This window comes from Rhinatrema bivittatum, chromosome 8, assembly GCF_901001135.1.
Source record: "Rhinatrema bivittatum chromosome 8, aRhiBiv1.1, whole genome shotgun sequence".
Taxonomy (NCBI): domain Eukaryota; kingdom Metazoa; phylum Chordata; class Amphibia; order Gymnophiona; family Rhinatrematidae; genus Rhinatrema; species Rhinatrema bivittatum.
The window spans coordinates 146,640,866-146,653,267 of record NC_042622.1 but is presented as its reverse complement, the minus strand read 5'-3'; the positions used below and the strand labels follow the sequence as shown (position 1 = coordinate 146,653,267).

General features: G+C 48.5%; 1 protein-coding gene across 3 annotated transcripts in view; it reads left to right on the top strand.

Annotated features, from left to right (window-relative positions):
- Positions 1 to 12,402, top strand: part of MAJIN (membrane anchored junction protein) — a 165,046-nt gene that overhangs the window by 110,230 nt on the left and 42,414 nt on the right. For all 3 annotated transcript variants that reach the window (XM_029613450.1, XM_029613452.1, XM_029613451.1), the window contains exon 8: positions 756 to 819. In XM_029613450.1, coding sequence (XP_029469310.1) covers positions 756 to 819 — 64 coding nt within the window. The remainder of the gene's footprint in view (positions 1 to 755; positions 820 to 12,402) is intronic.

The following is a 12,402-nucleotide window of genomic DNA, read 5'->3' as shown; positions in this document are numbered from 1 at the left end:
AGGAGTGATAGTAAATTCAGACAAGCAGTTTTGCATAGTCTACTCTCCACGGTAGCTTCCGGATTGCTTACTAAGTAAATCCTTTGCTTGGAACTCTGCTTGCAACCTTCAGCTTGGGACTCCCTACATGTCATGGCTAATTCAGTCTGCTTATCAACAGATAAAGCAGGTTTGTTTATCATAAATGCTGTTCTTCATAGATAGCAGGATGAATTAGCCATGCTAAATACCCGCCTGCCTCCCTCTGATATCGACTGAGGAGGCTTACGAGGCAACGCCATTGCGGCAATTCCCACATATACACAGTAGAGCTAAAAGCTGTACTAGTTAGGAGGAACAAGTCTGTCGGTGCCGCCAGATGTCATCATCCAAATGTCATTGTTAATTCATCCTACTATCTATAGAAAACACCATTTATGGCAAGCAAACTTGCTTTTCAGGTGTCCGAATCACTATACCAGACAGTGGCTTGCTTAGTGGCTCTTTTTCATCTGGATAGTCTGAACTAGTCCATGTTTAGCTCCCCATCCCTGACTTTCCATATATGGAACTTATAGGCATTGCTATTCCAATTACCCATCGGAGCCTGACCATGAAACCAGAAATAAACTGTTATAAGAAACCAAGCCAAGTTAAAGCTACGCAGTTATCCTTTGTAAAATATTTATTTTAAGAATGTAGCTGTCAGGTAATTGCTCCAGTTACTTACCACAGAACTCTTCCCATTTGGTGGGGGGTGTTGTATCTTGTTTTAGGGCTGGACCTGAAATTTCGACCTGTCTTCTCAAGGAACAGAAGCCCTGGGCTGAACAGAGAGAGGTAAACTTTATTACATCAGTAGCTCCTTCATATGTAGTATCTCTCTGATTCTCATCAGAGAAAAAGGTTACCAGTTCACATGGTTCAACCTAAAGAGATTGATCCCAATCCCGGTATCTCCCCATTGCATGCATGGAGAGTTCCTACTTTTCTTAAGGGAAATGAGAACTACAACCATGCATATGAAGCAGAAAAAGGGCTGGGATCAGCCTCTCTAGGTGGCAACCCTGAAAGTGTTTTTTTGCCCCAATTCCCTCTGCAGACACAGCATCAACTCACTTGCCAATGTTTCCCAACATCTGACTGGCATCAATCCTGGTAAGCTAGCTGCCAAATATCTACAGCTATCTGATGCAAATTTGCAGTAAAATTCTGCAATAAATGTCCAAAAGAGGTACAAAAAGGGGGAGAGGAGGCTGAAATAGGGTGGCCACTAGTCTGCGATTGAACGATGATCCTATAGTGTGGTTAATGAAAATAACTTTTTTCCATTCTGTCCTGCAAACCAATCAATGCATGACAGTGGTATCTGAAACATGTTCTTCTTTCCACCCCAAAATGCCTCCAACCCTGCACTGCTGAAGTAGAATTTGCAAACTGGTCATCCCAATTCAAACCAGAAATATTTCTAGTTTACCTCAATTTGATAAGGACTAAATGATATGTTCCTCAACAATGAAAAGCACTCTTCTTTAGTGTCCCTTACCAGACCAGTGGGTTATTCCTCCCTACCAGCAAATGGAGACAGAGAAAAACTAAAAGCAGACCCTGCTCCTTTCAACGGCTAGAGCAACAAGCAGATTGGGCAGGACTGGAAGCAGCAGGATTAGACAAGGACCTGGGACAGAGAGCCAAATTGGATCTTACTTTCCCTTAAGACTGCTTTGGGGGCTTCCAGGCGATGGCCTCTGGGTTGTTCTCCTGTACCAGGAGGAACCAGTCTTATTTAGATTAGGTCCTTTGCAGAAACCCTGGGGAATCTGAAAGGTTTGGCGCTGTAAAGTTAAAAAAAAAAAAAAAAAAGAATTAAAGCTATGAAAGAGAGCAATAGCACCTTTCTGGTCAGGGATATAGAGTGCTGCTGACAGCAGAGGTAGAGTGTAAGTTCTCTATGTCAGGTTTTGAGTCCCTTCCTCCTTGAGCATGTCTGTGGAGAAAGGTTAAAGATGTCCTGGGTGTAAGACCCAAAGATCCAACACAACTGGCATTCCCTGTACGTACCCAGAGCAGTTCAGCCTCCTGAGTTTTGCCTCCCCTCCAGCAGATGAAGAGAGAGATAGTTTTACTGACACTGCCAAATAACCCGAAGTGCCACCTGCAGTCATTCAGTATTTCTCTGTCTCCAGCAGATGGTGGAGGTGCAAAGCCTGCAGTCTGAATGGAAAAAAAAAGAGGAATCTTCTCATCAGAGTTTTCCAAGAGCCTCCCAGGGGGTTGCCAGATTCTGGTAGGGTCATCCCTCCTGGTTTCTGAGGCAGACGAGCAGGGGGGGTTGAAAACTCTTTGTTGCTCATTCCTTCGTCCCTGTGCAGGGCTGAATCATGGGGGTCCCAGTTCCCTCGCCCTGCAGGACTGCTCAAGCCTTTGGCCATTCTTCAGCAGAGAAGTGACTCTCTTTATTTATTTATTATTTATTTATTTAACATTTTTATATACCGACATTTGTTAATAACATCACATCGGTTACCATTAAACAAAAAATGCAACCACAAAGGCTTTACAGTGTAACTGATTATGAAACTGGGGGGAGAGAGAAACAATAAACAGGAGCTACTGAGTGGGGGACTTTGATTATTAAAGTTTCCTTAAAAAAAAAAAAAAAGGAACCTTTGCTAGAGAGCTGAGCGCTGGCAGGTGCAGAGAAGTGCCGTGGGACGGCATACCTTACCCGATGCTACAGTGCTGTTTTATTTTAGTGGATGGCTCGGAGCTTCTTTCCCCCCTCCTCCGGCAGTGCCTCCTGGGGTTCTCAGGGCCAATTGGCATGCTGCGTGCAGTGGCTTGCATTGCGTGTGGGGACGCACGCGCCTGTCCCTTGACAGTGCGCCTGATGCCTCTCCAGCGGGGAGGGCCCTTCAGGGATCGCAGTGAACAGCAAGTGCACTCTACGCCGAGAGCCTGGGAGGCTCTCTCCAGCATGGAGGTCGGCCAGCGATGTTTTAACGCTAAGCATAGGAATGGAGGCCATTTTGTCCTTCAGAGCTGCTACGTGTGCCGTGAAAGGTGAGGGGGATTTCCCTCCTGCCTTGTTGCTGGAGCAGGAGACCTCTGGTGGGGTCCAGTGTCTGGGGGGTCCCCTTCTGGCTGTGAAGAGGAGGTCCTCTTCTTTTTCTCGGACTTTGTGCTTCTTTTGCGCAAAGCCTATAAGGCACAAAAGTCCCTGAAGCGCGCAGGGCTACTCAGGATGCTCCTGTGCCTTCGGCTAAACACTTCAAGCCCTCTGGGGCTCCGGGGGCCACCAGGATCAGGCGGGATCCTGGCCTTACGGTTCTGACGCCCGCCACAGCCGACTCTCCTGACTATTTCGGCAGTTGAAGACGATGACCCTAAAGTGGTTCAGCTGCTCCACAAGGAGGAATTGGCTCCCCTTATATCAGCTATTCTGCAGGAACTGGGTATAGAAGTCCCGCAGGAGCACTCAGAGTTGGGTGCAGTGGATCCGGTCATGTTTGGCCTTCGTGGTCCTACATATGCTTTTCCTTTCCAGCGACTTGCTGTTTAGGGAGTGGGATACTCCTGACACCGGCCTAAAGGTCAGCAGGGCCATGGACAAGTTATATCCTTGCCCGAGGATGCGCTAGAGCTTCTCAAGATCCCGAAGGTGGATGCTTTTTTGTCAGCAGTTACTAAGAACACGACCATCCCCGTGGCCGGTGCAACGGCATTGAAGGATCTTCAGGATCGGAAGCTGAAGTGCACCTCAAAAAGATTTTTGAGGTGTCTGCCCTAGGCGTTCGAGTGGCTATGTATAGCAGATTTATGTTGAGAGCCGGTTTGCGCTGGGTGCAACAGCTACAGGCTGATAGGTCCTTATCCGAGTTGGAAGCGCGACAAACTGAACGTCTGGAGGCCGTGGTGGCATATAGTGCTGATGCCTTATATGATCTCATTCAGACTTCCTCAAGAACTATGATGTCGGCAGTTTCGGTTCCGGGCCTCCTCTGGCTGAGGAACTGGGCAGCCGATGTTTCATCCAAGGCCCAGTTGGGTTCATTGCCTTTTAAAGGAAAATTGCTGTTTCCCTGTACGTACCAGGATCAGTCCAGACTGCTGGGTTATGCTTCCCCTCCAACAGATGGAGTCAGAGAGAAACTGAAAAGGCACCTCCCATATACCCTGGTGTGCCACCTGTGATCCCTCAGTATATCTCTGTCTCCAGCAGATTGAGAGGCATAACCTGCTGTCCTGATCCTTCGCAAATTTCTCTTTTGGTGCACAGGTTTGCTCCTAACTCCTCTGACTAGACCAATTGGTTTTTCCATCAGGGTTTCTCACTCTTTCTATTTAAAAAAAAAAAGAAAACATTTATTTCACTTCTCTTCTTTTGGCGCTGGCGTAGCTGCAGCATATTTAGTGGCAGGCCAGGTAGGGCAGTGCCCTGAAGACTGGTACCCGGAGTTTAGGTTCCCTGAGTGGCTGGGGGAGAATTTACCGGTGGGCCGGTCACTCTCCCCCCCCCCCCCCTAATCAGTATACCAGAGAAGTAGTACTTTTCTGAAGGGGGCTTTTATTTTCTATTGCTCAGTAAAAAAAAAAAAAAAAGGAAGAGAGCTTCAAAGCAAACACCAAACGCTCTGGAATCTCACAGCCCATCGGTGACGGGTTAGAGTTGAGTTTCTGATTTCATTTTCAGCCCCAGCCTGCCGCGCTTAGCTCAGGGGCTCCGGAGGGTGTGGTCTTGCCACTCAGCGTTTTCGCGCGCTTTTCCCTTTTGCCTTTATGCCGCGCGCATTGACATGTGCGTCTTGCGGGGAAGCGGGGACCTGGCTTTCTCGGTAGGGTCCCTGCTCCTGGTGTATTCCCGGGGGCGAGGAACCCTCCCGACGGCCGGGGGCTACCCGAGCTCCTTCTCTATCGCGACCGCAGGAGAAGCGAAGCGGTCCGGCAGTTTGGGGGCAGAGGCTAGCCCCGCCCCCATTTGATGCCGACGCAGCGGCCATCTTGGATGCGCCGGAGAACCAAGATGATGCAGATTCGGAGGGGAAAAGTTTTCGCCATCCTCTCCGCCTGCACTAAGCCCGCAGCGGCAGTGCGACTCAGACTCACCTGCTATTCCTCGAGGGGATTTGTAGAGGCCGCAGCCTTTTTCATCTAAAATTTGGGCTATTAATGCACACAGCCTTCCTAGAGGCTGAGGCTGACTGGGAGAAGTCCCCCCCCCCCCTCCTAAGCTTTCTAAACCTACACGAGGAGGGGACCCGCCTTCCTCGCCCTGCTACGAATGTTTATCCGGTGATTCCCACAGCTGTGGATACGTATATGCAGGACATGGGGGGGGGGGGATGGGGACAGCCATGTGCCAGTGGAGGGGGAGGATCCTCAGATCCTTGGGCCTTTTAGCAAGGATGAATTGGATCCCTTGAGTCCACAGGTCTTATAGGAATTGGAGATCCCGGCTCCGAATCCCAAAGCAGATGCTGCTCCCAGGGATACGGTTTTAGCGGGAATTAAGGGTCCTTCATAAACCTTCCCTTTGTCACCATGAGCTCTTCCAGATTGTATCCAGGGAATGAGATTTTCCTGAGGCTTCCTTAAGAGTTAGCAGGGCTATGGAAAAGCAGTATCCTTTACCAAGTGATTCCTTAAAGTCCCCAAGGTAGACTCTGTCGTCACGGCTGTTATTCAACATACCACTATTCCAGTGACTGGCGGAACGGCGCTGAAAGACCTTCAGGATAGGAAATTGGAAGTATTGTTGAAGCGCATTTTTGAGGTGTCTGCACTGGGCTCCGGGCCGTGGTCTGTAGCAGCCTTATGCAGAGGGCTATTCTCCGCTAGGTTCAGCACAGGAACTCCCTCCTGGGGGGGCGGAACAGGCTTACCGCATGGAGTCCGCGGTTGCCTACACAGCGGATGCATTATATGATCTTTTACGGCCTTCTGCGCACACCATGGTGTCCGCAGTGTCAGCTGGATGGCTCTGGTGGTTACGACACTGGTCGGCAGATGCCTCCACCAAATCTCGTTTGGGTTCCTTTCTCTTTAAGGGTAAGTTACTGTTTGGAGAAGAGCTGGAACAACTCATTAAAGACTTGGGGGACAACAAGGTGTACAAGCTGCCTGAGGACAAGCCTAAGCAGTTTCGTTCCTCGGAACATTCAGAGGCTGTTTTTGCGGTCAACGCCAGTTTCGTGCGGGGAGGGGGTCTTCCTTCACGCAGCGACAATCGTCTTTCTGGACACAGTCCTGGTCGCCTTCCTTTTGAGGCAGGAGGCCTCAGCGTTCGGGGGCTCCCCATGCCTTTACCCCCAATAAGCCTTCACAATGAGGGGGCGCCGACCCATTCCTCTGTTCCTATGATCAGGGGCCGGTTGTACCTTTTTTGGGAGGAATGGGTCAAAATAACATCAGACCAATGGATACTGAGTATTATAAGTCATGGCTATGCTTTGGATTTTTCTCGGCCACTTCGAGATCTCTTTATAGTCTCCCCATGCGGTCCCCCGGACAAACAACGGTTGATTGCTCAGACACTGTCTCGGTTACGGGTGTTAGGAGCAGTGGTTCCTGTTCTGACCGCCGAGGGCAGGACCGGTCGTTACTCCTTTTCCTTCATAGTTCCCAAGAAGGAGGGCACTTTTCGACCGATTCTGGATCGGAGGCTTATCTGCACATTGGAATTCAAGAACATCATCAGAGGTGTCTTCGGTTCGAGATCCTGGGAGAGCATTATCAGTTTTGTGCCCTACCGTTCGGGTTGGCGACGGCCCCCAGAGTATTTACCAAGGTGATGGTCGTAGTGGCAGCTTCCCTTCTACGTCGGGGAATTTTGGTCCATCCCTACCTGGACGATTGGCTCATTCGGGCAAAGTCGAAAGCGCTTTGCATAATAGCGGTACAGTCAGTGTTGGACAGCCTGCAGTCCTTGGGATAGATAGTGAACTTTGCCAAGAGCCACCTGGTAACATCTCAGGAGTTGGAATTTCTAGGAGCCCGGTTCGACACGGCGGCTGGCAAGGTGTTTCTCCCCCGTCAGCGCATGATCAATTTAGTGTTTGCAAGTTCAGCGCCTCCCAGCTCTTCCTGTGCCCACGGCCTGGGATTATTAGCAAGTGCTTGGTCATATGGCGTCTACCCTGGAGTTGGTCCCCTGGGCTTTTGCTCATATGCGGCCGTTGCAAAGGGCGCTGCTTTCCCGCTGGGACCCCAAGTCAGAGGACTATGTCCTGTCCTTGCCTTTGTTGGAGCCCGCATGGTCCAGCCTCAATTGGTGGTTGGTACAGGAACATTTTCTTTCGGGAGTGGACCTGGAACCACCCCGTGGATCATCATTACGACCGATGCCAGTCTGACAGGCTGTGGAGCGGTGTGTCAATCCAAGTCTGCTCAGGGGAGGTGGTCCCCACGACAGTCTAAGTGGTCCATCAATCGGTTGGAGACCAGGGCGGTACGCCTGGCCTTACAGCACTTTCTCCCTTTGGTCCACCACAGAGCGGTAAGGATCCTCTCCGACAATGCGACAACGGTGGCTTATATAAACCGACAAGGCGGTACACGAAGTCGTCCGGTGGCGTCCGAAGCAGATCTGTTGATGGCCTGGGCAGAGCGTCACCTGAGCTGGTTTGCGGCCTCCCGCATTGTGGGCGTGGACAACGTTCAGGCCGATTTTTTTCTCAGCCGACAACGATTAGATCCCGGAGAGTGGGAGCTGTCGCCCGAAGCGATGAGTCTCATTATTCGCCGTTGGGGAACCCCACACCTGGACTTACTGGCGACTCGGAGCAACGCAAAAGCGGCTCATTTCTTCAGTTGCAGGAGAGAACACGGGTCGGAAGGAGTGGATGCTCTGGTGCTCCCATGGCCCCCAAACATTCTGCTTTATGTATTCCTTCCTTGGCCGCTGATGGGGAAGGTTCTGAGGTGCATAGAATCTCATCAGGGGATGGTAGTTCTAGTGGTTCCGGAATGACCAAGGAGGCCATGGTTCGCGGACCTCGCCACCCTGGTGGTCGACGGCCTGTTACGTCTGAACCACATATCGGCACTACTGCATCAGGGCCCCGTATTTTTCAATCAGGCAGATCGCTTTTGTCTAGCGGCTTGGCTTCTGAGGGGCGGCAACTCAGAAGAACAGGTTATCTGGAAGCAGTAATTTCTACTCTCCTCAGGGTTCGTAAGACCTCCACTTCCCTGGCATATATCCGGGTGTGGAAGGTTTTTGAGTCATGGTGTGACGGGTTGAAGGTGTCCCCGCAAAGAACCACTATAGTGCATATTTTGGCTTTTCTGCAGGAAGGTTTTAAAAAGGGGCTCGCCTATAATTCCCTTTGGGTCCAGGTCGCAGCATTGGGCTGTTTGCGTGGTAAGATTGAAGGTTCTACCATTGCGCAGCATTCAGATGTTATTCGATTTTGCGCGGGGTCAAGCGTTTGCATCCTCCGGTATGTTCACTTTGTCCATCCTGGAGTTTTGACTTTGGTTTTCCGTGGTCTCTGATAAAGGGGATGGAACAGCTTCCCTATGAGGAAAGGCTGAAGAGATTAGGGCTGTTCAGCTTGGAGAAGAGACGACTGAGGGGGGATATGATAGAGGTCTTTAAGATCATGAGAGGTCTTGAACGAGTAGATGTGACTCGGTTATTTTCACTTTCGAATAAGAGAAGGACTAGGGGGCATTCCATGAAGTTAGCAAGTAGCACATTTAAGACTAATCGGAGAAAATTCTTTTTCACTCAACGCACAATAAAGCTCTGGAATTTGTTACCAGAGGATGTGGTTAGTGCAGTTAGTGTAGCTGGGTTCAAAAAAGGTTTGGATAAGTTCTTGGAGGAGAAGTCCATTAATGGCTATTAATCAATTTTACTTAGGGAATAGCCACTGCTATTAATTGCATCAGTAGCATGGGATCTTCTTAGTGTTTGGGTAATTGCCAGGTTCTTGTGGCCTGGTTTTGGCCTCTGTTGGAAACAGGATGCTGGGCTTGATGGACCCTTGGTCTGACCCAGCATGGCAATTTCTTATGTTCTTATGAATAAGGTTATGTATAATGGTGAGTAGATTATACTGGATGCGCCAATTGATAATTAACCAATGGAGATTATACAAGACAGGAGTAATATGGACAGAAATCGCAGTGCTGGAAAGTAATCTGGCAGCAGTGTTTTGTACAAGTTGAAGGAGACAAAGTAAAGAAAAAGGGAGACCAGTGTAGAGAGAGTTACAATAGTCTAAACCGGTTAAGACCAGGGATTGCAAAACTGTACAAAATGTATCATATTCCAGAAGAAGTTTGATGTGTTTTAATAATCGAATTTTGTAAAAGAAGTTTTAATAACTGATTGAATATTTATTTTTATTTATTTATGCATGTTAAGTTTTGGATCATAGAATATACCAAGGTTCTGAGCTTTATTAGTGATTTTGATGTTAATATTGTCTATTGAAATTTGAGTGGGTATTTCATCAAAGGAAGGGTTTTGGACAAGTTTAGACTTAGGGGGTCATTTTCTAAAAGGATCGCACGCGAAAAGGGACTTTTTGCACGCGATACCTGGATTGGGGCAGAGTCCGCACCGGAAGGTGAGGAGTCGGGGTGGACTCCACGATAACTTCGCTGACGGCGAAAGATAAGACTCCTTATCACTGCCAGTAGCATGCCCAATAGCACTGCCTTTCACGGTGGCGCTATTGGGTGCAAAAGCCAGCAGCGATAACACTGCGGTGGTGTGATTGCTGCTGGCTTTCGCAGGCCCGCCCCCCACTTCGCCCCCCCCGTTACCGCCGGATTCCCTAAGGTCTGCGACCTTAGAAAATCCAGGCCTTAGTTTGTGATGAAACAACCAGGTTTTTATATATGTTAGACAAAGGATAAGAAACTATAGGGTGGAGCACCAATCATTACAGATAGGGAAGAAGAACTGAATATTGTCTGCATAAATGCGATACAGAATACCCAGTGTGGATAGAAGTTGGCATATAGGAGACAGGTAGATGTTAAACAGAGCTGCGGAGAGGGCTGATCCTTGTGGGACACCAGTGTTTAGCGTAAACCAAGAAGAAGTATTGGAGTCAGTTATGACAGACTGAGTTCTATTGAAGAGGTATGATTTTAACCATTGTAAGACTGTGCCGGTTAAGCCAATGTTAGATAATTGTGAGAGTAATATGTCATGATTAATGGTGTCGAATGCTGCAGACAGATTTAAGAAAATTTACACATAAGAAGTTCCAGAGTCAAATCCATGGTGTACAATATCAGTGCAAGATAGTGAGAGGGTTCCAGTGTTGAGATGTGGACGAAAACCAAAATGATGTTGGTCTAAATATTCAGAAAGTTGTTTTAGTACTACGGATTCAATGATTTTGGCGATAAAAGGTAAGGTGGAAATAGGGCAGAAATTACTGTATTCAGGTGATGTATTAATATAATTTTTGGGAATTGAAGAAATGATAGCCTTTTTTAATGAACTGGGAAATAATCCAGTAGACAATGATGAGTTAACTATGTTTGCAATGGGTAATGCAATTTCATTTTTGATAGATTTGAGTAGAGAATTTGAGCCAGGAGAAAGAGGATAGGTAGAGGGATTCATTTTGGATATGATCTGAATTACGTCAGAGAACCCCCTCTCGGTGGCTCCTGTGAATAAGAAGGCAGGTGCAATATATCTCATCCAAAAGGCTCCTGATTTCGACAAACATCAGCTACCACACCAATCTGTGGTGGTCAGATCTGCTCTCAAGAAGGCCAAGCAATCTAGGACTCACTCCTCAGTGCCTCCAGGGAGAGATCCTAGAGCCATGGAAACTCTTGGGAGGAAAATGTTTCAGGGTGCTATGCTGATTGTCCGCATAGCAGCCTACCAACTTATGAATCAGTATTTGCAAGACATCCTGAAGCAGGTGCAGAAAGTAGCTGAGCAGCTTCCTCAAAAGCAGCACAACACCCTCTAGTCATTGGTGGCCAAGGGGCTGAAGTGTGAAAAACACAGGATCGGTTCGACTTATAGTGCTTTTGAGACAGTATCAAGAGTCTCTGCCGTTGGGATAGTAGCATGCAGACTCACTCCACCCAGAGGTACAGGAAAGGCTTGCTGATATGGCCATGTACTGAGGAAAATCTCTTCAGATATCGAGTTAAGTATGCGATAGCACAGATCCTCCCTTCTCCTCTAGGAAGTATCTGAGTTCGTGGCAGAGGTAGCACTTCTGCCAGAGGAGGAACTATCTTCTGCTCCCTCTATCCTGTGCATAGCAGACACCTCATAACCATTGCAAGCAACAGAGAGCACCTAAGCCGCAGACAGTGTTCTAGCCAACATTTGGGATGGGATTTTGACTGAACTGCAGAGAGCATAGCCAGGTTCCTTTCTTTAAAAAGGGAACTAGCTATGCTCTCTCAATCTCAAGGATGCCTAGACTCACTTTGAGATATTCCCCATTCACAGTCTCTCAGATATGTGGTGGGAAACCGTCACCTCCAGTACTGCGTTCAGCTGATTGGGTTTGCATCACCCCTCGTGCCTTCACAAAATACCTGACCATGGTGGCAGCTCACTTGCGCAAGCAGGGGCTGCATATGTTTTCTTTTGGAAGATTGTGTAGAATTGCTGAATGACTTCAGGCTGGAGACACACTCCACATTGACTCCAGCCTCTTTCACACAGGATTCCAGCTTTATTATAGCACTTCAAACAGCATTCACAACATAGGATGTAAACTGCTTACCTTCTGCAGTGTATTCACAGCTTCAACTTAGGTCAGAGAGATTACAGGAGCTGCTGTCTCCTGGACTCATGGGGGCCTCCTGATCCCAGCTGGGTTCACACTTTTATCCTATCCCAGCAGGGTCTTACCCACAGAGCTCTCTCTCCCTGTAGGATTTAAGGTGGACCAGGCTAGATGCCTAGTCCAGCACTGGTTAAGGAGGGGTTTTAGGGCCACTCCTTCATAGGCTGGTCAAGAATGTGTCTCGGGCAGGAACCGAGGTGTCTATGCACATGACCATCTGGGTGTTGGAGCTACTAGGGTTTGTCATCAATTATCCAAGTCTCACCTTAGTTGGAGTTTATCAGACTCAGGCAAAAGCCTTCCTTCTGCAGCAATGGGCTGCAACCTTGATGACCATAGCGGCTTGGCATCTGTTGAGATTGTTGGACCACATGGCTGCAATGATGCACATTATGCCCTTGGCATGTCTTTACATGAGAAGAGCCCAAAGGACTTTAAGGTCTCAGTGGCTTCGGGCACCTCAGTACCTATGGGACTGCATCCACATCACTCCACTGCTAAGGGACTCTGTCCTAGTGGCTAACCATTCCAATCTGGTATGGGAATCCCTTTCCAAATTTCTGCAATTGAAATTGTCTTAACCACGGATGCATCCAGCCTGGATTGAGGAGCTCATGTAGATGGGCTTTGCACC